This window comes from Eurypyga helias, unplaced genomic scaffold (assembly GCF_000690775.1).
Source record: "Eurypyga helias isolate BGI_N326 unplaced genomic scaffold, ASM69077v1 scaffold6818, whole genome shotgun sequence".
Taxonomy (NCBI): domain Eukaryota; kingdom Metazoa; phylum Chordata; class Aves; order Eurypygiformes; family Eurypygidae; genus Eurypyga; species Eurypyga helias.
In genome coordinates, this window is record NW_010266197.1 from 21,061 (window position 1) to 47,699 (window position 26,639).

General features: G+C 41.9%; 1 protein-coding gene across 1 annotated transcript in view; it reads right to left on the reverse strand.

Moving 5' to 3' along the window:
* Positions 1–26,639, reverse strand: part of PLXNB2 (plexin B2) — a gene marked incomplete at its 3' end in the record, with an annotated part of 70,277 nt that overhangs the window by 20,503 nt on the left and 23,135 nt on the right. Inside the window, exons 12-19 of the mRNA XM_010156981.1 lie at positions 24,093–24,265; positions 21,920–22,068; positions 18,819–18,927; positions 6,227–6,363; positions 5,450–5,617; positions 3,756–3,864; positions 1,235–1,462; positions 353–529 (exon numbers count right to left, since the gene is read on the reverse strand). Coding sequence (XP_010155283.1) covers positions 353–529; positions 1,235–1,462; positions 3,756–3,864; positions 5,450–5,617; positions 6,227–6,363; positions 18,819–18,927; positions 21,920–22,068; positions 24,093–24,265 — 1,250 coding nt within the window. The remainder of the gene's footprint in view (positions 1–352; positions 530–1,234; positions 1,463–3,755; positions 3,865–5,449; positions 5,618–6,226; positions 6,364–18,818; positions 18,928–21,919; positions 22,069–24,092; positions 24,266–26,639) is intronic.

Here is a 26,639-nt window from a genome sequence, read left to right on the forward strand (position 1 = left end):
TAGACTGCAGGCAGAAGCTGGAGGAAGAAAGAACTGCAAGGAGTTTCTTCATGGTACTACAACAGCTTTGGAGAACAAACTACTTCAGTTAAGAAGCACTGCATCAGTGTCACTTACAGATGGTATTAAATTCTACTGAAAAGGTAACCTACAATGAATTCAGGGAGGTTATTGATGGTATCTCTCTTCTGCCGCTTCTTTGGTTTGCAGGCAGAAGCTGGAGGAAGAAAGAACTGCAAGGAGTTTCTTCATGGTACTACAACAGCTTTGGAGAACAAACTACTTCAGTTAAGAAGCACTGCATCAGTGTCACTTACAGATGGTATTAAATTCTACTGAAAAGGTAACCTACAATGAATTCAGGGAGGTTATTGATGGTATCTCTCTTCTGCCGCTTCTTTGGTTGAGGCTGTACTTCTGGTGGCTCACAGTACAAGTCCGTTTCAGTGAGTGTTTTTATATTGCAAGGCTCGTCACCCACAAAAGCCTGGGCCTCGTCTATCGTCATGGCTTTGTTCAGGTTACTGCCCTAGACAGAAAAATACAAGGCTAGGTCATCATCACAAAGTCTGGGGAGAGAAGATGTCCTGAGCTGGAACTTTCCATTTGGATAATTTTTACAAGCAGATGTGATTTGCACTGCAGTGTACAGAAGAGCAGAGTGATTGGAAATTATGCAATTCCTCTCCTTTCCTTCCTGGTGAGAGAAGAGATGTCCTCTCCAGTCCTTGGGAGCTCTGTGGCAGAGGGTATTTTCAAATGCCAGGCTCAGCAGGAGGGGGCATCCCTGGGAAACCCAAAGAATGGCTAAAATGATGGCAACTATGTCTGAGAAGGGGAGGGGGAGAGGAAAGGGGAGCTGACTGTCATAGAATCATAGAATGGTTTGGGTTGGTAGGGACCTTAAAGATCATCTAGTTCCAACGCCCCTGCCATGGGCAGGGACACCTTGCACTAGACCAGGTTGCTCAAAGCCTCATCCAGCCTGGCCTTGAACACTTCCCGGGATGGGGCATCCACAGCTTCTCTGGGCAACCTGTTTCACTTCCCACTGCCCTATCCACGAAGAATTTTTTCCTTACATCTAATGTTCATCATCTAGCAGAGGTAAGGGACTCTACCAACATTTTTGGGTATGGTACCAAACAGCTGTTAAGGGTTCGAGAAAGGAAGGAAAAATTCCATATATGCTTCAAGGACAAAATGAGCAACCATCATCTCTTGACAAGCTTACCTTTGCATTAATAAGTTTGTTGACTTGTTTCTTGATACCGTCTGTGAAGTTTTCAAAGGTCGGGTCTGCAACATAGGCAAAGGAGTGGCTCTCATTTTTTACAACCAAATGATAATGATCCATTAGAATAATAGTGGTAATGTTATAGTTTTCTGGGTCTTCCAGTATCGGTAGGGAAGAAAAAACCACTGTGGTTTCATTGAGTCTTGTAACAACCTTTCCATCAAACTGTAAGAAACAAGACAGGAAGAACATGCACATTTTAGAGTTTGACTAATTCCTATACATAACTGTTCATAACTTTAGACTGTAGAAATAAAACCACTAGATTTATATCTTCTCCAAACAGCAGAAATAACATAGTATGAGTGTGCTGGTTTTGGCTGGGATAGAGTTAATTTTCTTCACAGTAGCTAGTACAGGGCAATGTTTTGGATTTTGCTTAAAATAGTGTTGTTAACACAGAGCTGTTTTCATTATTCCTGAGCAATGCTTACACAAAGTCAAGGCCTTTGCTGCTCCCCACCAGTGAGTAGGCTGGGGGTGTACCAAAGCTGGGGCGAGGCACAACTGGACAGCTGACCCCAAGTGACCAAAGGAATATTCCATACCATATGATGTCATACTCAGCATATAAAGCTGGGGGAAGAAGAAGGAAGAGGGGGACATTTGGAGTTATAGCATTTATCTTCCCAAGTAACTGTGATGCGTGACGGAGCCCTGCTTTCCTGGGGATGGATGAACACCTGCCTGTGATGGGAAGTAGCAAATAAATTCCTTATTTCACCTGGTTTGCACACATGGCTTTTGCTTTACTGTCTTTATCTCAAACCACAAGTTTTCTCACTTTTCCGATTCTCTCCCCCATCCCACTGCCAGGGAGTGACTGAGCCGCTGTGTAGGGCTTGATTGTCATCTGGGGTTAAACCACTACAATGAGGTATTCTCCAAAAAGAAAATGAAACAAATTTGTTGATGGGAATAAATTGTTGATCCACTATGTTCTAGCAGCTGCCTGCAGATAAAGCTTAGGCTACAGATCAGTTTCCATTGCCTCCAAATTCTGTGGCTCTGGAGTATACGGGGCTGATACCGTAAAACTGTTTAATCAAGAGGTTAACATGGGAGCTTTAATCCAGATCTCCTGCACCATTAAGTATCCCAGGTAGATTCTTTTCTACTGACACTGTAGAATACCTCACTGAAATTCACTACAATTACTAAGTAAAATTTTGGAATAAATTTACCCAATTGTCAACTACGCAAGGCAACAACTGGGTCAACCTGTCCTCAATCTGCAATTACACAAGCTTTTTTTTAACATGGAAACGCCTTCAGTCATTCAGTAAGGTCAAGAACAGCCAATTACACCACTAGGAAACCTCAACATTTTTTCTTTCACCACCTCAGTTTCTCACTTTGAGAAATGCAGTTCCATAGCTCCTCCCCCACATTTCTGATATTGCCATAAATGTGGAAGCAAATCAAAAGATTAGAAAAGTTTCTAGTCTTAACCAAGAATGTATGCTGTATGTAATGCCAACTTAAGCTGATCTGCTGAGAAGATACTGAGCATACATAAGAACGGGGGTAAGAAATGTTGATAAACACTGTCAAGAATGCTAAACAGACTTTAAAATTGTCCTGGGAGGTAAGGTTGGTTATCAAGATAATTACATGTTGCAGTTTACGGCCTAAGAAAAGTTGGAGCTTTCCTCTTAAAATTCTTTAAGGATAGGGTTCTGATGGACCCAAATCCAGCTGGTTTTGGCATACTCTAAAAGTCGAATCATGCATATAATACAAAACACGCACATTACCAACTCTATATGGATCACAAGACAGTCTTAAATTGAAGAGCCAGCCTCAGAAAAAGGTCTTATAATGCTCTCACTGGAAGATCACTTTTAAGTCCTCAATCATTGCATTAAATTGCAATCTTCATGAGAAGAGTGGGAAATTGAGACTGTCAGTAATGTCAGTTCTTCTGAACATGAGATGGTAGAAGGGTTAGTTTTTTCTTTAATGTTATTTTTCACAATTTTGTGAACATGCTATAGGTGGAATATGCATGAAGCACGAAAGAAAAGAAGACTCGGCTCACTGAGGTGTGAGAAAATAAAAGGCACTGACTCTGCAAAGCTGAGTACTCAGCATTGTCTGGATTTGGGTCCTGTTTCAGGCAAATCTCTAAAGCTTGCAGGGGGAGAAAAAGGAGAAAGACAAAGAAAAAATAATTCTGAAATACATTCATCTTTACTACTCAAAGCTTAGTTCTTCTATCCTTACTCATATTGATTGAAAATAATTCTAAAGCAGAAGATTGCAAGTGAATGCAAATCAAGATGGTAGGAGCAGACTCTTCTTCCATGGTAAGCCTGAACAGACACAGAAATCTGTTCAAATGTTATTCTAGTCCAAGCCCAGTGAAAACCAGTGAGCAAACTTAACTGCATTTTTTGAACAGATTATATGTTATGCATCCAGTGTGATCCCTTTGGGAGGAAAGAAAGAAAATTACCCTTTTGCGATTCATTTTCCCTCCTTCTGGACGCTCTGCGTGTACCACCAAGGAGAAACTCTGGATGAGCTTAAAACCAGTTCCAGTTACTGTAATATTTCTCCCTCCACTGCAAGGCAGAATTAAAAAAGAAGTCAAGTCATCGGCAAACTACCACAGCTACAGACTGCTTTATCCCGCACTGCTACTACTCCCACTGAAAACGGCTGTATGATGCCTTCATGACAATGACATGGCCTACACTAGTGACTTCTGTTAAAGCTGTTGATGACCACAGCATCTGAAAGCAGCAATGGCAACTTCAAACTCATTTTAAAACAGCAGAATAAAAAAGCACAAATTGCTTTGTCAGTATTTGTGGCTTTTTGTTGGAGCCTATCTTTGTGTGCTTTCCTTCTCCAATGTTTTTGTTAAAATCACTCCACAGACACAGAGACAAAGGTGAGAGTGTATTTTCCCCAGGTCTGCAGGAACGCGGCTTCTCTATCCCCTTTCATTTGCAACACGTTGTTTAAAAAATAATGCATTCGCCTAAGAATGCATGCCGGATGTCAGTGGGAATTAAAGTCATCAAAGTAACATGGATTTAGAGGGATAGCAATCCTCAAGGCAATCCATTAAAGTAAGCTCCAGTTTATATAGAGAAAAATAAGAAGTCTTTGAAATCCCATGGGGTAAATCACTACTGATCTACCAAAAAAACCCTTCAGGCCCCAGAACCACCTGAACCAAAAATCAAAAGCAAATATTAAAACCATCCTATTTTACTTAAGTGACTATTCAGTATTCAAGGAGGCAGTTACCGATTTCTCCAAGAGAAGTCACGGCCAATTTTATTTTTAATGTCCTATTTGTAAGGTCAAGATGTTACACTTCTTTTTACTGAAAGGAAGTGGTAAGATCATGATCTCTCTCTGCCAAATGTAGCCCACGAAGCAGACAGATTGGAGTATTAGGGAACAGCAGAGACCAAGGTGAACCAAGGCCACAAGTTTGTCCCTGTATCGGTAACAGAACGACTTCCAAATCCAGAGGTATGCTACAAGGAGTTTGATACAGATGATTTGCCATACTGCTACAACCAGGAGTGGTGTACATTTCTTTGGTTTCACAAATAGTGCTAGCTGAGCTTTCTTCCAGAAGGAACCAGATGGGGTGTGAGTACCACCACCAATGAGAGCGTATCTTTTAAAATCATTATTGAACCCTGATCTAGATTTGCCAGAAAGGTAATTTTCTCCTCATGGGACAAAGAGCTGACATGCCATAACTTTCCTCTGTTTCCAGCACAGTTATTAAAAGCCGAATAGAAGAAATGTTAGAAACCTTTTCATTAGAAACCTTTTATACAGATAATCCTTATAGGGTATTTGTAAGTAATACAAAGAACATGTTGGCTGACATCATGCTGAAATGCTTCAAACCTCTTTCTTTGAGGTATCTTCATTTCAAAACACCTCATTACCTTTTCTCCTGTCAGGATTTACCTTTGAAGTGGGGATTAGAGTTTGGAGGTAAACAGAACACTTTCAAACATCAGCTGCAGTTAAGAAAGATCACAAACTACATATCTAAATGTGTGCATGGCTGGAGTACAGGAGTTTTTATTTCAAACAGTTCAACTAATAGGTCCATTACATATCACACATATTTGAACCCAACTGTAAATGAAGTTATGACAAACATTTCATTACCTGCTGAAGCTATTTACTGGCAGGAACTTGGTGACAGTAGGATTCTCACTGTATGAAAACGACTGTGGCACATTAATTGTCATGCCCCCATAGTTCATGGTGACTTGAACAGGTCCAACCTTGCTATTAGGTCCTGTGATGCAAACGATCTCGTCTCCAAATTCAGTGCTAGATTGGAGAAGGGGAAACATCTTCAGTTATTATCATTATGGAGATTTGTATTCTTTGCTGCAGTACTCCAGAAGCAACAAAAACAGGGCTCTATTTTTGCTAGTAGTTACAAGAGGCTACAACACTTTCTCTGGATCACTTAGGGTCCTTAAAAAAGATTCAGAACATGAAAAGGAAGTGTGCAAATACAAGAACAATGCAGTATCAGCACACCTTTTTTTGTGGGCAGAGAAGGGCAACAATTAATAAAAGGAAAAAGAAGTGAGAGAAACAAGCCAAGGGGTGCTAGGAGATGAAGATTTTTTACTGAACCACTGAGGAGATGGTGAGTGACACCATGGGTGGGTTGGGAGCAGGCAGTCAAGCAGAGAAAGCCTAAATCGCAAGAATATTTGGATATCCAAGTTCTCCCACTCTGTTTGTTTTTCACAGCTGCTTCTTCCAAGTGGAGCCTCTGAGTGCATTTCTGTCTGAATGTTACGTGCAGAGCACCATTGCATGGGATGAGTCACGGAGAGACAAACAATGGATTTGTTTAATTTCTAAAGGCCAGAAAAGGTTGGGGCTCTGTTAGGATACAGATCTTTATTGCCAGTTACTACGTACACATTGCAAGGCTGGCTACCGACTGAAACTCTGACGTCCTTCTTGGAACCAGTGGCCAGGTTTATACCAGTGATGGTAAGTGTGGTTCCACCCGCTTGTGGACCAATTTGAGGTCTTATTTGATAAGGCTGAGGATTCTGCAAAGAGGAGATGATCAAACTATTGGTCAAACGAAGAAAATTAAGTTAAAATTTACACCAGCATTAATTGGTATAATGATTCACAGAAGTTTGATATTACTACCTGAAAAATAATAAAATTAAAATAATGACAGATAATAAAATAAAACAAAACCTTTCATTATTCATGCTGAAGGAAGAAGTAACAGATGATGTGAATGTACTGGTATTTTTTCCATACTGTATTTTAAGAGGCTTTATATGAATTTCAAGTCCCTATTTGCAAAATCTAGAGCTAGCTGCCATTGTTTGTGAGAGCTTCCTGTTGGATTTCTTGTTTTCATATTTACTTGAAGATTTCCCTCTTCCTTATGGCTGAGCCTACCTTCACCTTTCCTTACCCTTTCCTACATTCTCTATCAGCTACAGGAGAGACCGAGCAAGGTTTTCAGAACTGGTACTGAACAAAAGAATATTAAAGTTCCCTTTATCTCATAAGGCTCCTAATTGCAGCAAATGTTACCCTATTCTTGAGCTATGAGCTTGCAAAGAAAGAAAATCAGAAAACACAACCCTTTTTTTTACGCACCTAGCACCTTGGAGTGGATTTCTTAAAACCAGTTGAAACAAGCAGATACGTTTCAAATTGTTATGGAATTTGTTGGATATTTAGATTTCTCAAGTAAGTTTCCTCTTTTTGTTCTCAATTCAGCCTTTGTTTCCGTGACTGTATTCCGGGAGCTATGACAACTACTGTAAATCAACAGTGAGGGCTTTTCATGAACAGAGTGATTTAATTACTCCATCGCTAAGTAGTCCCTGCTTCCAGTTGAGAAAAGCATCCTTCTTCAGGACAACACTGAAGCTGCTGAATCAAGAGGATGACCAAAGCTGTGCAAGTGGGTTACCAGCCGGCTCCAGTGGCCAGGCCATGCCCCGCAGACGTGCCACAGCCCTCGCACCAGGTCGGGAGTCGTTGTGCACACAGCCAACAAGGTGGTCCCGCGCAGCCGGCTGCCACGAGCGCCACGCACACAGGATGCCAGGTCCAAGCATGCAGCAGGGGCACTGCTAGGAAGGACCCTGCCTTTGCTAAAGCATACCAGATCAACAGCTTAGGGAGGCTGTGAATAGGCAATGCATTTTCTGACATATAACTGTGCTTCTTCATCCGTATTCGAATAAGTGCCTTCCTTAAGTGAGTCCACCAAGCAATCAGCTAATTTCCCAGTCTCATGTATATTTGTAAATGACATCTGCTCTCCTCCTCCTCTTGCATAATCTTGCTAAAATGGTTGGCTGATAATAAAATCCACACTTGGGGCTATTCTGTATTAATCATACGCAAATAAAGGAAGAGCAAAGAAGTTTGAAAACCTCCCTGGCTGATGAGTCTTCCCCTGACCACCATCACACTGCACTGACCTCCCACTCTAAGGAGGAGAAGCGCTGTTCAGAAGCAGAGTGCGCCAAGCCCACGCCTTACTAGTCACGCAGCAAAACCCCCTTCTCCCGTGTTGTTTTGCTCAGGCACAGACTGACATCTCTGTGGCAGCTTACAGCTACAAAACCGAGGCCCCATGAGTGGCAGGGGGGGGGGGGGTTGACTTCACGGTAACTTTACAAATTTGTTTTATGGCAGCACAGATATTATAGAAACACGGAGAACTCGTACTTGCTGTGCTTGTTTTATACTTTTGTGTCTGAGCAACTTCCCTCTGAAGGAATGCATCATGGTTCAGCACACTTCACAAATCCACAATGACAACTGTAATTTGCTCTCAAGTCATTGAGCTTTAGGAATATGCTTTAACACTAATTGGGTGTCAATTGCTTTTCTTCCCTGAGAGAAATCTGTTTGTAAACCCTTCACTCCCCGAGCTGTACGTTGCTGCAGCATGTAACTGCTCTTGTGCACTAACCTTTGATTTTGTTTTAATTTAATACATCACTTGGGTTACAAGATTTATGTAGGGAAGTGACTCAAAGTAATTTTTAAGCATTTTTAAAGCCTTGATTCAATATAATAGAGTCAACTAATACTTGCTCGCTTAGGTCTATACAACCCTCCCTGTGCATACTCTTCTTTGGATTTAATTGCTTGCCGATTTAAGCTAAATTGAAATAAGTCACGCCAGGGCAAATAAAAAGTTTGAGGGGGTCGGATTTAAAAATCCCACTTGAAGTTCTAATTAACACAAGCCTAGACAAACACTTCCTTCTTTTTTTGTAACACCATTCTGTTGCTAAATAAATTACAATCAAAATAGCATATATAAAAATCAGTCAATAAATAATTTATAAAAATGTATCCAGTACTTAAGTGTAACCTTACCACATGGACAGAAAACCATACCTTTTATTAACTTCAAATTAAATCTTAATTGCTATAAATTGTTAAGCATGTTGGACCTCTCATCTGCAGTAAAAATCCACAGCAATGATTAGCTTCATAAGATGCCTGGGATAACTTTCAGATGAACATATCCCCCAAGAACCATTAAAGAATCAGTATGGACAGATTTGTTATCCCTGAACCACAGAAAAACTATTTAAAATGTGTATCCTTTTCCCTAAATACTACCTCCACTGAAAGCCTAGCCTCTAAGGACAGACTTAGGAAGGAAAGGAACAAGAAACCACTTAAAGCCAAGCCTTTAAGCAGAGCCTTAGGAAGGACAGGAACAAGAAAAGGTTTCTGAAGCATTGCACACCACTGTTCTCTAACCTCAGCATAAAAAACAAAAGGAAGCTTGCTAAGAACTTCTGCCAGACAGCTGTATTCCTTTCTTCCTGCAAAGAAGTGAAAGAGTTGCCCTGTGGAAGCTCTGCTGGATTATCTAATAGGTAACTTAGGCAGGGCGTCAGCTGGCTCTGTCACTAACAACCAGTGAGTATCAAGCGAGCCACGAGCTTGAAGCAGAAGCACCCAGTGCCATTTCCTGTGGGGCACCTTTCAGTGGTGGCCTATGTTTGCCTCCCTAGGAACAGGGATATACAGGTAAACGAATGGCAAAGTTACCTCTGAATGACACAGCAGCAACGGGGAAGTGAAATGAGGAACTGTTCTGTTTTACCCAGAAATCGTTTTTTTCTTAGCAAGACTCCAACGCTGCTGGAAGTGAGAGCCCAGCTATGCTGGATGGGACAGCATGCCACCTCATCCTGCTCCACAGAGTCAGCACACCTCGGCTTCACTCCAGGCTGAATGGAGAACCGAGGCCAGGAACCACTCTGGGAGCAAAGGCAGTTGGCAGCCAAGGAGGAGGTGGAATAGTTATGGTTTAACCCTTATTTTCTTTAATTGCGGGTCTTGCAGAGTTCCTCAAAGGACTATTTTAAAACAGCTTAATTCAAAGTATTCGTATTTAACCTATTTAAAGGAATTTTGCAAATACCAAGAGCTCTCTGAACAATATGGATGCCTCATAAGGGTGATCTATTAAGGAGAAGCTGAACCATGCTCTGTGGGCAGAGGAATGCTTCAGCATGACTGCTAACACAAAGCATCGTATAGTAGCAGTTTGTTACTGAAAACTTGTCAGGAAAATGATTTGATTAATTTTAACTTAATATTTTCTGTTTCACATTTTCCCCCTTTCCCTTCCTCCTAAGGACCTGGCAGGAAAAAATAAGCAGTCGAAAGAAATTATTAAGAATTTTAACAATTTTAGTAACTATTTTGTTGCAAAACCAATGTGCTACAAGCAAGTTTTAGTGCTCTTCTAAAATATTCACGGATGGCTCCAAGAGCAAAGCTACATCGGCCCAGCTGGCGGTCTTCTTAAGAGTACCAGTAAAAAAAAAAAACTTTGGTTCATCCCAAAGCCCAACTGGACAGCATTTTTCAAAAATGCAATTGGGTAGATAGGATCAGCAGAATGGTATTTCACTGAGTGCCAATATAATTTGATAAAGTACCATCAGTGATGGTACAAGCCTTCAACAAGAATCGTGTCACCTCAGGAGAAGGTAGCCCCTTCCCGCGGCTGACCCGGCACTCACCAGCGGGACAGGAAGGTTCACACCCTTGGAAGCTGCCAGGCCTAGCCTTACCTTACACAGTCTAGCCAAGCTGCGCTGAACCCACAGCTCTACATGGCTGACCACAGCTCTGCATGAGATTACTTCTCCTTGCAGAGGAAAACGAAGGACAAAGGGTAAACCCTTCACTGCAAACCTTGTCTGAGGGATAATGGAAATGCGGCTTTTACGAAGAGGCAACCCCCTTAATTTGGACTCAACCCCTCGCAGTACTGACCACTCAGCCATTACAAACAGCACCGATAAACCCAGAGCCTCAAGTGCGGCAAGATCAGTGATGGCACCTTTTCCAAATCCCCTCCAGGATTTCCTTATTTCTGCCCTTTTCCCGTTTCAGTCCCCAAATCAGGAGCACGTCTGCCATCATAATAAATACCCTGCTTCCATTTCCAGCCCTCTGCAGCTCGTGATCTGTTCGCTCAGTCAGAAGGTGCCCAGGGGACGACACACTTTCTGTAACTCAGTGCAATTATAATGTTAAGCAGAACATTTGATTATGTGTCCTATATGGAATTTGTAGCAGCCTTGTAAGAATTCTTCTGGAAAACGTCAGCCCTTGTGAGGCCTTGGCAATACTTCATTTCTCATGGATGCAGTAAAATTTAAACAACCTTGCAAACACTAATTTAACCCTTGGTTTATAGTTCCTTAAAGTGTGTAAAACCATAATTCATAGGTAATTTAGACTTCCTCTTATTTTGCTTGAAATGGAGGAATGTTCTTTCAGGTTTCAGTGCTCTACACTTCTCCTTTTATCACCAAGCAAATATTGTTCATGTCTTCCTGGCAGTCTGATGTTTGAGCATAAATCTTTTCTGCAGTAACAGCTTACCTTGTTAGGTGAGTTTTTTGATAGTCTAGTTTAAAAAAGCCTGTTCCAATGTCTGTCAGTTGTTCAGTGGCCTGTTTCTTGCAGAGTCTGGTAAGCAATGTCCCAGCAGAGGGACTTTGCACTGCTGGGACTCCCCACCACCTTATGCTTTTATGCTCGTGTCATGCAGGAAGTAGATTTGCAGTTTTGGTAAAACATATGCACACTCACAGCTATGCTATTTAGAATAGAATAGAATAGACCAGACCAGACCAGAATAGTTTGGTAGAAAGGGTCCTACAACAATCTTGGGCCCTACTCCAACTTGTCAACAGGTGTAGCTTGCTCCCTGCTGCATGGTTTATCCTGAAAAAATAATTTGATCTCAAGAGGATTTCTTGCTTGTAGGTCCAAACAGACTGTAGCTTCTCAGTTATGGGAAGTACAAGCATTTTACTTATCTTACATACAAACCTTCCTTAAATCCTACTTAGGTCTAATAGTGTTGAGCTAGAGGTCTCCAAGTACACCTGCAACCCAACTTTCCCATGTTGTACTAGCCCTAGTCTGCTGTGTTAGTACTCCTGAACCGATAAGCTGTTTTCCCAGCTTTGCTGGAAGGATAACCATTAGGTAGCATTGGGAGGATAATAATGCTACAAATAGGTTATTTCTTCTGTTTTATGACTGTGGCCAGTGCCCATCCTGTTGATAAGGTTTACCTGAAAACAGTGGTTACCTGTTCCAATTTGAAGCAGTGAGACAATCTCAATGTCCTTATACATTGCTTATGGTACCTAACGTTCAAAAGTGCTAATTTGTTCAGTAGAAAATTCATTTATTTTCTTTTTAATGCAAATGAATTCCCTTACATGGCATTTGCATTGCTGTGTGCCACTGCCTTATCTTTGCATCAGGGACTAACCTGAACTTCACAAGCTATATATTTTGGTTTCACCTCAAAGTAATGTCACAGTCTTGCAACAGTATGTCCTCTGAGGCACTCTGTGCTTCGTCAGCAGAGAGATACTGGGGGGGGGAAAAAAAAAAAAAAAAAAGAAAAATTGTGGCAAAACAGCTTATGCTGGCCCAAGTATGTCTATGACTTCACACTCAGGCCATCTTCCAGTGTCCTGTTTTCTTCATCACAGCCAGAAGCCTTTCCTTCGCTTGCTCTGTTTGTATCCTTTGCCTCCTACTTACAAATCTGTTCACAGAAATGCTGATATATTTTTTCATTGTACTTTCATGCTTTTTGCGTGCTAGAGGATAAATTATCTCCATGTCTGTTCCACTTATAATCACATTTAGATGCGAACTTACTTATTAGCAGTGTACGTGATTGCTGCTCTTACACCGCTACTGCCGACCCTCTGAGCATTTGCATTTCAGCTCTTATATTTTTCATCTTGTTTATTAATCTAGAATGAACTTTTTCACCTTTAATATTTTATGACTTGCAGTTAGTCTTTTTGCACAGTTAGGAAGGTGATCTCTTATTTCTTCAGGTTTCTGATTACCATTTTAGTAAAAGGTACCTTTTATAGGCTGAAAATGCTTTCAGAGAGCTCCCAGCACTCTAGATCTTTGTAGTCTGCTGGTGTCAAATCAAAGCAAAGCTTTTACCTGGCTAACAGTGGGGTTACTCCTGTAAATGGTTCTGTAAATCAGAACCATTCCCCAGCCTCTTTCACTCACCCGACTTGCATTCGAGATCTGATCTGCCAGGCTGATTCGCTTTCTTTTTCACTCGGTTTGTTTGCTTTGTTGTGTTCCTGGTTTACACTGTCACGTCCAGCCAACTCACTTCTGGTCCTTTGCACAGTGTTCATGAACAAGAGGAGTGTACTCCTATGAAGCATCACTTAAGTTCTGCATCTCTTCTTTTTCTATTTCTCTACTTTTCCACTCACCTGTCACCAAGCACATCCTCAACTTTTTATATCCTTGGGCATGACTCTGTAAATAGGGATACTACTATAATATTAATCTGTGGTAGGCAGTTTCTAGCCAAAAAACTACAGCATCAAGATAAAAGTGGTTACCTTTTATCCTTCACTAATGCAGAAAATCGAAGAGAGAAACAACCAGCCACCAAGCAGGCTACTGGGGCATCACAAGAGGGGCCAGAAATTCAGGAACAGTTGGAAAGCAACAGAGGAGGGGAGCTGAATGGAGATGCAAAGAAACCTTGGCATGAAGTCCGTGCTTCAGAGGGGGATGCTGAAGAAAATGCAACTGTGCCAGACCACAAGCAGAGAGACAGCTGGGGAGGGAAAAGAGGGTGGTGGCAGAATACATCCCCATAATGCCAGATGCAGCACAAGGGGAAGCCAGCAGCAGATGGATGTGTTCAAATGGACATGATGGGCAACAAATGGCAAAGCCACCTAAGCTCCCTTCTGCCAGCTCCTGTAGGCAGTGAGCTCCAGCTGGGGGTTTGCCTTTGATGCAAGTGCCCATCTTCACAAGTAGGAGTAGGCTCTTGTGTCTCCACACAAGCAGAGCACAGGGATGCCAAGGACCTGATGACGGTGCGCACACAGGTGGGTAAGATTTTCACAAATGTACAGAGCACATTATTTCTCTGCATTTATCTCATCTATCCTTTCTTCCACAAGTAACTTTCCTTGTAACAAGTAACAAGTATCCTTTCCTACCTTGCCTAATACTGGTCCCAGCTGCAGTAAGTTCTGAGTCTTAAAGCAGGTCTGTAAAATAACTAATTTGTTACCAAAATTATTTGCCTTGTGCTGAAAGCCAAATTATTCTGCCAACCCTTGCATGTAATGCACACAAAAATTAAAGGCATTAAAGGCATAGCCCATGAAGTGTGTAGGCACCGGCCACCTTCTTGGAGGTCAAAATATCATTTTGCGGTATATAAAGGTAACCACAGGAGCTAAATTAAGCTTTCGAATGGGGCATGCAAGTTATTAGGAGCTACTCTTTCCATCCCCTCTCCACTTCCCTCCTTTCTCAGACTCCAGGGAGCCTGCGTCTTGTTTCTTCAGACAAGCCACCCACTCACAGGATACTCAACCAGAGAATTTCCATTGCGCACTCTTGGCAGCCTGGTGTTTGCCGCAGCGGCTGACCTGACCCACCAGCTTGCCTCGTCACGACACCCACAGAGCACAAGCCAGGCTCCCGTTGCTGGGTTATTGCTGCAATAGCAGAGAGGTGAGCTGAGTCCTGCCTTTCTGGGGCTGCTTCGTCCAAACTTCACACCGTGTGAGCTGATCAAATGCTTCCAGTCACTCAGGGTGTGCAGGCAGAGCATTTGCCTGGCAGTGCGCGTTGTGTGCTGTCTGCTGTGGATAGGATGCTTATGTAAAGGGTTGGTATTTTAAACAACGAATCTTTTGGACTGAAGGCAGCATCTTTTTATCCTGAGGCAGACACCACATGACCTTCTGAAAAGACCACAGAGCCCTGCTGACAGGTTTGATGGAGAAATGGAAGCACGCATGACCAGAAACTCTGCGTTATCATCCAGCCAGGTCTGAAGCAGAACCATGAGCACTGGATAGTGGGACATGTATTTAAGTGCACAGCTCAGATGATAGAGAATGAAGTCTATTAATACCCACACGAGGAAGGGCAAACTTCACTAAAACTCTCAGCTACCCAGGAGTTCTCCTGCCCCCTACGCAAGATGTGCTCCAGGACTCAAGAATAAAATAGCCACAATCCTCTCTCTGGAAGCAATTCCACACATACTGCTGCAGATGTGTGGTTTATCAGCATCAATCATAATGGCAACAAGCATGCAACACCCCCCTCCTCCCCAGACACAGTGTAAAATGCATGTGTTGATGTAAAGACTCATGAAGAAAAATCAAGGAGTGAGCTAAAACCTTCCTTGTGGCACTAATGGCATGGTGGTGGTAAGAGCTCCCAGAGCAATTGCTTCCAACATCAAGAAGAAAGCCAGAGGATGGATGAAGTTAAGAGGAAACTGTCAAGATGGGAATAGATTAAGGTGAAAGAGTGCACTCTGTAATATGTAACTGTGCTGTTCAGGTTCACATTCAAACTTATAGTATGGTGAACAGTCATCTTCATGTTTGTTTTCAGATCAGACCATAATTTATCCCCTTTTCCTCCTATTTTTGGTTATTCACCTCATCTTGTTTATGTAAAAAGACTTTCTGATTTATTAAAGTTATTACTTCCAAGCAAGTCCCTGAACTATCCAGTGCCTCAGAAATGCATTACAATTTTGAAAGGTTCTACCTCTAAATTTCACGATCTTACATTTATTTGAGCTTTCTAAAACCATACAGTCTTTTTTGATCTGCACAGCTTAAAAATCACAGAATCAATCGCTCCTGCAGACACTGGAGATCCCAGAACTGGCTGCAAGCTCTCATTCTGGTGACTCCAGTCTGCAGACGAGATACTCTGAGAAAGGAATCGTGCTCATATGGGATCAGCAAATCTGGGCCATATACCTAAGAAAATCTTAACTCCTTCGATACTGCTTCTCGCTGCCATAGTAACAAGGAGATCAGATAAAGTTAAAAACAAATGAAAAAGCAGGACTGGCCTTTAGCTGTGCCACTGCTCCACCTGCTTAGAGACCAGCCAAGCTGTTGGTGCTCCAGATGTACCGCATAGCTGGATATTAAAACCTAGCATCACTTCATTTTTATTTCACTAAGCAGGAGACAGGTTATTGCCTGATCTTGCTTATAATGAAACAACAGAAATGTCAGTGGAGGAGGACCGGGTTACCAGAATTTAATTTCACTGGAATGGCTTCAGTTAACCAGCACTCAAGTAGGATTCAAATATTGTGGTGGGTAGGGAGAAATAAGATCTTTCTTCCCTGTTATGAAGCAAGTATTGATGAGGTGCGTACTGCACAGCAGAAACACTTGTGGATCAGGGCATTTTAGTTCAGAAAAAAAATTTAAATTGAAGCCATGGCTTCCCTTGTAACTGGATTTTTGACCCATTTAACGGAGGTCTTGGGCATTCCTCAGCTCAGAAATGCACTGTACTGGCAGAAGCACGAGTCTAAGCCCAAAGTTGCGCTGACTAATGATCCTCATCACCCCAGCTTTAAAAATGGATCACATCATTCAGGCTGGTTACCAACAACAGCCAAATGTAGTAGTACCTATCATAGTAACTTAGAATGGTTTGGGTTGGATGGGACCTTGAAGACCATCTAGTTCCAACCCCTCTGCCATGGGCAGGGACACCTTCCACTAGACCAGGTTGCTCCAAGCCTCATCCAGCCTGGCCTTGAACACTTCCAGGGATGGGGCATCCCCAGCTTCTCCGGGCAAAGTGTTCCAGTACCTCACCACTCTCATCATAAAAAAATGTCTTCTTTCTATCCATTTTACTTTTTTATGTGCTTTTGGTTGTAGACAGCAGTCACATGTACGAGGCTGAAACTGTGGTAGTATGGATGCAACTCCAGTGTACACATCAGACTGAGCAGCTGCATTGTCTCCTTGTGCACCGCTTGTGCACTTCTGCCTTGCACCACCATACGCTGTATTTAGTGTGGCCACTGCTAAAGCTGAAGCTACTGTGCTTCGGGTGATGAGAGTGCGCAGTAAAACCAATGCTAATTACCAGGGGGAGGGTAGCCAGACAATGTGCCAAAGAAAGGGGAAAATACATAACAGAAAATTTATTTTAAGAAGGCTCTTGGAAAGAAGAGTATTTTCTTTCCTTTGTATATATTGAATAGAAGAGGTTTTAAACAAAGCACAGATTTCACGTCTGCTGAGAGAAGTCACCAAAGAACTGCCTGAAAACAGCAGTGAAACAAGATTGTAGCTTTTAAGACAACATCAACCGACAAGACTGTCTCTTCTGATCGCGTGTTCTCATGCCAGAAGTGCTCATGTCACACTTGTAGGGGTGCACGTGAATGCAACGGCCCTATACCAACTTTAATCCTACTGCAGCCCACAGCTGGCTTCATTTTCTCACGGAACAAAGAGAAATAAACCTAGAAACCATTTTCACCAGCTTCAAGGCATGAACTGTGTTACTAGCCATTGCTTACTGTTACTAGCCAGGCAGTTAGCTTAGGTATCTGATCTCTCAGTAACCTCAAAGCAGGCAGATATTGGCACAGCATAATTCCTAGACTTGCAGGAAAACCTCCACCTGGATGATGCCTGTGCACAGCAGCTTCTCCTAATGCCTCACTGATGGACGATGAAGGATCTTTCCCTTAGGTGGCCAAAAGCAGTGGTTGCTTATCTCGCCTCCCAGACACGCTGAGCAGGGAATCACACCCACACACGTTCACATACAGGCTTTGAGCCTACATGGGGGTTTCGGTTTGCATTTCAACACCCTCCATAACATCTTCATGTGGTTTTCACGCAAACCGCGTGGGAATCTTTACACACAGGAGAAGCATAGGAGAACTCGTGTAAAATGCACCCAAAACGACTGATTTACATCAAATATTGCATGCAGAGTTTACTGTTACAGCTTCTATCCTAGAGACACACAAACATGGGAGATGATTGTATTCTCTGGTTAAAATGAATGAAATCGATGAAGAAAGACTTAACTATAACCTACACTTCCACAAAGGAACAGAGGACATTTTCAAGCAAAAAGGGTGTGTTTGCAGAGATATCACCAAGGAGAGGAGGTATTTGCTTGGAAATTATTGAAAAAATACTTCTAGCCTGTTTTGTGGAAACAAGACTATCCTCTTCTGAGTTGAATGCCATTCTTGACTTACTCCACTTCCTACTGCCGAGTCCCTTCCTTTCCTTCTCACAAGACAACAAAAATTAATGAGACAGAAGTTTAAATAAGGGAGAAGATAAAAGCCTAACCCACCCTTTATGTCTTATAGATTTACAGTTTATAGGTGTAATTTAAAGTATCAATATGAGGACAGAAATTATTTAACCTATCAGCTATCACAGGTTCTATTAAATTTTGAAGACCTCATAGACACAGATAAAGCTACTTGCTGCTAAAACCACAGGGTAAAGCAGCTATAACCCAGGGCCATGTTTAGGCTAAAGCAATTAAGACACAAACGGAATTCTCCTTCGTAGTGACACTGAAAACAAAGCACATGGGTAAAACAAACACACATCACACCGTCTGTGGCTCCGCATGCCGTATTTCTGAATGAAATAAATTATTCAAACATTAATGTACCTTCATTACTTATTCTTCAGCTGCCTTGCATCCATTCCCATAATTAAGAACATCGGCTAGACTAAACCTGGTGATTAAAATGGTGCACTAACTGCATGTCTAACGAATACTTAATTTTTGCAGTGCACTTTTTTTTACTATTCAACAGTAACACTTAAGAGATATTGTGTCACTACTGAGTAAGTTTATTACAGTTTCTTTACTACCATGGTTTTTTAACTTGAATTACAAACAACATCATCCTGTTTTGAGACTCTGGATCTATTGATGAAAATAGGCTTTTGGTACAGTTTTTGTATGCTCAAGTTAAGTGTTTTACAAGATACCTGAATGATAGTGCTATTGATGAAACAAAGTTTGTAAGACAAGCACAAGTGGCTCTGTGCTCAACAGATGAAGGTCAAACTTCATCATGCACAAGGTATAAAACAGGTCACTGAAAAAAACGTGCACTTACCTGGTATGTAAACTGCACTTCACTTGATGAGTTACCTAATTTTCCATTGATGTTAACTTCAATTTCACCTTGTTTTGCTTCATTCATTGGTCCAACTTCACATACAATCCTAGCAAGAAAAAAATATAAGTTTATCTGTTACTTCTAACAGCTGCAATACCAATGCAATACATGGGAGCTACCACACACACCGCCAGGAAAAGCACTAACTTTGCTTCCTCCTGCACAAAGTACTTGAGTTCTACCGCAGATTCCCAACAAAAACACCCAAGAATATTTTATTCTTGTATCTAAAGGAAGATGAAACTGAAACTTAAGCACTATACACATAGCTGCTTTAGCAGTTCATTAGTAGAAGTGCCTTTTATAGGAGGCTCAAATTCAGCCCAGAAGTTAGAGATGACCCTCTGCAACCCTACACAAGGTTTTCATTGGACCTGGTGATGTTAAAAAAAAACAAAGGACACCCCCCACACCTTGATGTAAGAATCAGACCATCAGCTATCTTATATCATTGTGTGTTTTAGCTCTAATGCTTTTGTTGTGCATCCTGCTATTTTTCAGCTTTAAAATACTGTATTTTCATAACTACAGTCAAAATCTCCTTAGAATTATTGGTCTCTGAAAAGAAATCCTCAGACACCTCACACAAAATCAGAGGTCAAAGGAACACTGGCTGAGAAAACACTGTCGTAACTAACACTGCTGCTGCCTGATAGCTTGGATGTTTAAATTTTTATTTCAAACAGGTGATCTGCAGAACACAAGCATGAAAATGCAATAAGGATTCGACACACTTGAAGACTGGGACAAATGCTTAATGGAGAGCTGATAATACAGTTAGATAAGGAAGTATATAATGTTTGCAACTTGTGCAGGCGGGGTTGCAGATAGGACACACCCTATGAGGATCACTGCTCATTTCCTTCACTCTTCCCCCTCCAGGATTATGGTTCCTCCAGGATTATGCTTCCTTAAGCAGCGCACGAGTGCTTAAAAAAAGGACTCAAATAGAAAAAAAACCCACCACCCAACAACCAACCAAACCAACAACCCCAAATTACTGGGTATAATGTACTTAAATCGGGACTTATAATAAAAGGATTGTTGAGTCCCTCTGCAGATCACTCCAGACTTTTCTGCCTGGGTACTGGCAAATGCACCAAATTCTCTAAATTCTTGCATGTCCTGGCATGTGTATGGCTGCCTGAGTCTGTTCCTCATCATCTCTCTACTGTATTCTTGGAAGTTGTATCTTCTTGTCAGGCAGAAACAGGAAACGGTGCCTTCGTTGGAATTTCTACCATATGTCAAGCTAGGGAAAGCAGTCGGGGGCCAGGGCTGGGGGGGGTGTGTGTGTGGGAAACGCCGTAGCACGGTTAACAGGGATTTTAAGGGAGAAAAGTTCCCTCCCCAGCACTGGCATAGCCTCCCTTCTCCCACGTTACAAATGGAAAACTACAAAGAATGAGAACACCACTTCTCGAAGGCCAACAATTAAATCACCACAGAGCCAGAAAGGAGCCTTAAGTGCCTTAAATCTTGCTGCTCTCCTGCCCATGGGAGCAACTGTCTCCTAAAAATGACTAGCTTTTTACTGCAGAAGGATAGGGGAGCAAGACTAGGCACTTTTTTTTTTTAATTGAAGAAGATAATAATAAAACAAAAGAATGAAGATCAAGACAGCAAATTAGATACCTATTTGGAGATTTTGAATAACTTCTTTTTCAAGGCTTCCCTAATGGAGAACATCCTTCAAAACCCCCTAATTTGTTGATAAATGACATTATGCAAGTTGCATTTGTTCTCACCCATTACCACACTGGCAGAGCTTAGGAAACCAGTAATGTTGCTATGATACAAGGAACTAGTCATCTGAGTTCTGGCTCCTTTCCATGTATTTAAAAATATCAAAAAGCTTTAGAAAAAGCCAAGAGGCTGGGGAAATTCTTGTAAGGCTACGCTGCAATTCAGTGCAGCTTTCGCAAAGACCAAAACCAGGGAATGGGAAATGATGACTGTAAAAGAGTTGGGAATTTTGTGCATGGTGGTGGATATGAAATGCTCGAATGATGGCAGTGAATTCGGGAAGCAGTAAGAGGTATACAGATATAGATACAGTCCTAAGTCCTAGGGGCCTGGGAAGCTTCTACATGCCTGATCCACAAACTGACTGAAGCTAAACATTTTTCAAAATCTAAAATAATCACTTAGGTATCCTCAAAGTCCCTTCAAAACATGACACAGAAATAGCAAAAAGTTACTCTCTTACACTTTAAATTAAGGGAAAAAACACCAAGGTTTTGAATTGCAGCTTTAAACACCAAAAGGGAATAAAGAAAAATCACACTGCTTAAAATGTCATTACTCTTAATATTACTACTGAACCTTCCTGCTATGCTTTTTATCAGCTAATATCAAAAGGGAGTTTCCCTCTTGAACTTAGATGCTTGATATAAACTGTAGTAAACACCTAGATACCTACAAGAATTTAGGCATCTTTTCATTTTTGGCACTGCTTAAGAGTGTGACATGTAATCCACAAAACATCTGCCAACCTGCTTAGGCAATTCAACATCCATGGACTTGTTGGCTCTGCAGCAAAACTGAAGTCATCTAAAGCTAAACCAAAACTCCAGGCTCCCTCCTTGCCCCCAGGAAAGAAACTTTGTGGCTGGACTAAACCAAAAAGATCTAAGCTTCCTCTTGCTTTGCCGACTTTCCCATAAATCTCATATGCTTGGCTGCACTGTGGTTTAGATTTAGCAAAGATTTTAATGACTAGATGCACACCTATGATCCCTTTAAAGACAAATAAATAATTTTGAGACATCTGCAGCGATAGTTTATGAAAGCTTTTCAAACAAATAAGGGAAAAAATCCATCAGAAGCAGGAGGGTAGTATGCTATCATAAATTTGTTGCTGTATTAGAATCTGTAACAATTATAAAGACTCAGACACGTTACTATGAAATATTGCAGGTATATAGCGCTAGTACTTTCTTCTATTGGTAACATTTTAGTGAAGATCACCTTCTCCCAAAAATGCACAGAATTTCCTTTTATCTTCTAAAATCTTGTGAAAAATATCCAGCAATTACCTTGTGGAAACAGAGTAGAATTCCTCTTTGAAAAGACATTCCTTGTCTGCCACCATTATATTTTTTACATCTTCTGCTTTTATTCCCAAATTAGATCCTATTATGGTCAAAAGAATTCCACCATTTAGTGGTCCAGTTTTTGGCTCAATCTGTGTTTGCATGAGGGAAAGTAAAAAAAAAAGTAAAATTAAATATTGCAGTGACCATGTTATTCTTTCATGTTATTTAAAGCTACTTTGACTCACCCGTACTTGAAATGAAAAAGATATTTCTTGTAGGACAAAAACATGCTATTCAACTTTTTCATGTTAATTAATTACTTGCTAGCTCAGAACCAGCATTCATCAGCTTTTGTCTCTCCTGTGGCAGACTGTTATGTACAAAACCCTTGCCTGGTGTTTATTCTCAACCCTTGCCTGGTGTTTATTCTCTTTTAAGTTTGCTTCCTCCAATCAAGCACTATGATTTTGAAAAGCAAATGGATCAGGATCCTCCCACAATCATTCCACAGGCTTTTCCAGCCTTTTTTTTGCCATGATTTTCTCCACTTAGGTTCATGTCAGAAGACTGCACCGTCCTACCACACACTGCTGCCCCACATAATGTCCTCTAGCCCCTTGGACTTCCCTACCACATCAAACAGTAGGATGCTACAGCACATGGGCTGATGCCAATTACATAATTCACAATTAAAATGATGACTGAGAAAATCCTGCAGTCGCAGTGGCCTTCTCAGATTGAAATATGGCCTGAGCAGGCACTTGGACTCTGAATATTTGTTGGGAGACTAACTAGTTTTGCTATGTAATACATGGAGCACCTCCAGCAAGACCTTTTCAGGCGTTCCGCTGCAGAGGGCTGCAAGTTCATCATCAAGCAGCGGGAGACTGCACAGTCCCAAAAGCAGTAATTGGAAGACAAACAAATAGAGCTTCTGAAAGCCTGGGCACTAGTATCTGATGAGTTTCTTAGAGCTAAGCAAGTCTGAGCACAGATACAAGGCCGCTGCTGCCCAGAATCACTTGCTCTGTTTTCCCACTGGTTCAACTTCCTAAAACTTTTGCCCGCTGGCCATCCCTCTGCACTCAACCCATAAATAAACTAGCTGAAAAATGACTCAATGGGTTGTGTAGACATTTCCAAGCTTTTTGTTCAAATCTGAAACCAACAAAAGCATTGACAAATCTAATATTTTAGGATTTAGTATTTAACCCACAATGATGTGCAAACAGTATCCCAGGTGAAAACATTTTTCTCAATTTCCCTTTTCCCTGCCACCCAAATCACCTTCATCTGGGCACAGCTATCACACAAGTATCCTTCTCCACACTTTCTGTTGAGATTTCAGGCTATTTGATTTCCTTGGCAAACTTTGAACTGTTTACCTGTTATTTCTTCTCAGACACACCATCACAGCCAACCTCATCCAGTGTGCTGCTGGTCTGCCTGTACCCAGCCTGCACCTCCAACTGTGCAGCCTCGGGAGATTCAGCTTGAGCCACAGGTTTCAGAATTCAGCAGTTCCTGTCTTATTTGAGTGAAACCTCCCTGTTAGGACTCCCAGCCTCTGTCATACTGTTACTGCATTTTGTGATGGACTGGGATATGTTCGCATCAAACAGTGTGTCTGAGTTTCAAAGAACAGGTACCAGTGTGGCAGCAATTTAGATTTGCTGGTGTGGGCTGGAAAATACCAGCGACACCCGGAAAACAAACTGTGATGCAGAAACAACCTGCTCCCTTATTAAATACTATTTAAAAGTCTAGTTTGAAGTCTGTTAATGAGCCTGCTAAGTGCTTGCAGTTCCGGGAGCAGTGAACCTCTCTTACAGACTTATTTCAGGTAGAAAAGACTTCAGGAGAGCAAAAACCCCCATCCATGCTAATTCTCAAGAATCAAGTACCACGTTTAAGCATACACTGCTAGCCTGGCTTCTAGCACAGTGAGGACAAAGCTTGAAAAACAAGAAGTCTCAAAGACTCCATTCAGCCTCTTATTTTGAGTCTTTAGAAATCTCTCACACAGATCACTACTGGCATTATTTCCTTGCAGCTATTTCAGAGGCTTACTTAACACCCTAGGAAAAAAAAGTGCCTTTCATTATGAGCTTGCTTGGATGCTTTCTCCTGAAAAATAATACACTGGTAGAGAAAGAAAAAAAAGCAGTCTTACGCGAGTGATTTTTGGATGAGGACACGTGTCAGTGGGAGGAGCGTGACAGAGTTTTTCATAAAGGCACTTGCTAGGCTTGCCCACTTCTTCACACCAGACGCACTTATAGTCATGATGGGCTGCGAGGCATAAGCTGCAGTCGCTTCGTCCATAGGAGCAGTTGTACAGAGTCACTGAAATACGAACGGTAAATGCACTTAGACATTTCCTTCTGTTTCACAGAATCACAGAACGGTTTAGGTTGGGAGGGACCTTAAAGATCATCTAGTTCCAACCCCCCGCCCATGGGCAGGGACACCTTCCACTAGACCAGGTTGCTCAAAGCCTCATCCAGCCTGGCCTTGAACACTTCCAGGGATGGGGCATCCACAGCTTCTCTGGGCAACCTGTTCCCGTGCCTCACCACCCTCTCCGTGAAGAACTTCTTCCTGATATCTAATCTAAACCTCCCTGCTTTCAATTTAAACCTATTCCCCCTTGTCCTGTCACTAGAGGCCCTTGTAAAAAGTCCCCCCCCAGCTTCCTTGTAGCCCCTTCAGGTACTGGAAGGCTGCTGTAAGGTCTCCCGGAAGCCTTTCCTTCTCCAGGCTGAACAAGCCCAACTCTCTCAGCCTGTCCCCATAGCAGAGGTGCTCCAGCCCTCTGATCAACTTCAGGGCCTCCTCTGGACTCGGTTTCAATGATATTCAGTGTGTTATGGGAAGGAAAGATAATGTCATGTACAAAGTCTGCCTGTTGCTCAGTTGAGTTGTTTGAAGAACATACACACTCTGTACTGAAACCCTGAACGATGCCAAAATCCCCTCATATTTTACCCTGTGTAGAAAAACCTCAAATCTATCCATGTGCAGACTATGAATTAACTACCTAGAACCCAACTGCATTTTTGTCACTCAGGCATTGTCGAAACATATAAGTAGAACGTTCTTTCTTCCACTATCCTCAATTAATCTGCCTATACAGCTCTTCAAAGACTAGTTCAAAGGAACAGACCCTCCTGGCGTACCAGAAGCCAGATGTGGAAGGGTATGAGCTCTGTATGGGTGTTGTGAGGGGCAGACATCAGCCAGCGTGGGACCCTCTGCCAGTCGTGTATTTAAAGGAAGAGGGCTGCCCTTGTTGGTCATTTCCAGGACATTTGGGGCTTTCCAAAGTCATCACTGAAGCCTGAACTGAATAGAAAGTTAACACTTAATGAAGTGTTATCCTTTGTTCAAGTCAATACCTCTTCATTTCTCTATCTTCAATTGTCTTCCTTTTGTTTTCCCTTTTGTCTGGAGCTGCTGTCTTGATGTATGCCTTATTCATTCTGCAGTGGGGTTTAATTCTAGTTTTTCTGAGCAAAGAAATCAGGTCTGACAGTCAAGCCTCTCTTACTCATGAACCACACACCAACTGTCACAGACACTAAAATTGTTTTGGCCCCTATCAATCTCTAGCATGATGCACAGTCACTGAACAAAATTAATCTTCCCAATAATGCAAAGCCTTGAGACATAGCTGAGTGGTTCAGCACCATACGGCAAGCCTGGGCTTGCAAGAAAACATTTGAAGATGCACTTGAGAGCTAGCCCAGAAGAAAAAAGACTGAAAAGATGCCACATGTTTCTCTAAGGGAAGCATGCAAGTTGCACAGATCACGCAGGGTGAGTGCTGTGCTTCCCTGGGAAGGTGAGCTGATCACTGTGAAGAGGGAAACTTCTTGCTCCCTCCTCTTCTGCTCCTTCCCTTCATCCCTGCTTCTCCCTACTCTTTGCTGGTCTTTTTTTTCTGGCCTTGCAGTCTCTCACTCTCTGCTACCAAGGCTCTGCCACTTGTTTGGTCTTCTTGTAAATCACCTCAACTTACCAGAAGAGCACAAAACTATCCAGGTTTCCTCTTGTGCTCTTTCAAGAGTTAAATGTGCTCACAGATGGGAGTGGGGAGTACAAGACACAGACTCAACACCTCCCCTTTCCAGTAGCTATGAGCTCTTTTACGTGCTCACCGAGTCTCAAGAAATGGTACCCTTAGTGACAGTGGGGTTTTTTTGCAAAGGAGGTTCATCCTTAAACATGCAGGAAGCAAAACGAAGTAAACAGAGGTGATCAGATGTGGACAAGAGACTAGGATAAATCCATTTAGGAAGGCATATGGTAAAGACCATCAAAAATGTCTGTTTAAAGAAAGCTTTTATTCTCAGAGGAGCAGGAGCCTAGAAAGGACACCAGTAAAACCACACTCCAGTCACTAACATTTCAATGCACTTGATATCTTCCTAGATAATAGCAGCAGCAGTAGCTTTTACAATCTAATTCCAAGAGGCCACCATGTCAGATTTCTACTGAAATGAAAAAATAAAATGAGAATGCTGGTTTTCCATTATTTTTCAGCAGCGCCCTTATTCCCCTGCTACGCATGAACACTATTACAGAAGCCCAAAACTTGGCAACAGTCTCTCTGCCACTTGCATGAGAGCACACAAGCTCATAAGGGCAGTTTTCTCTAAATGTTGCATATTTAAAACCCTCAGCATTCAGTTTCACCGCTAGTCTTTAACTAAATAAC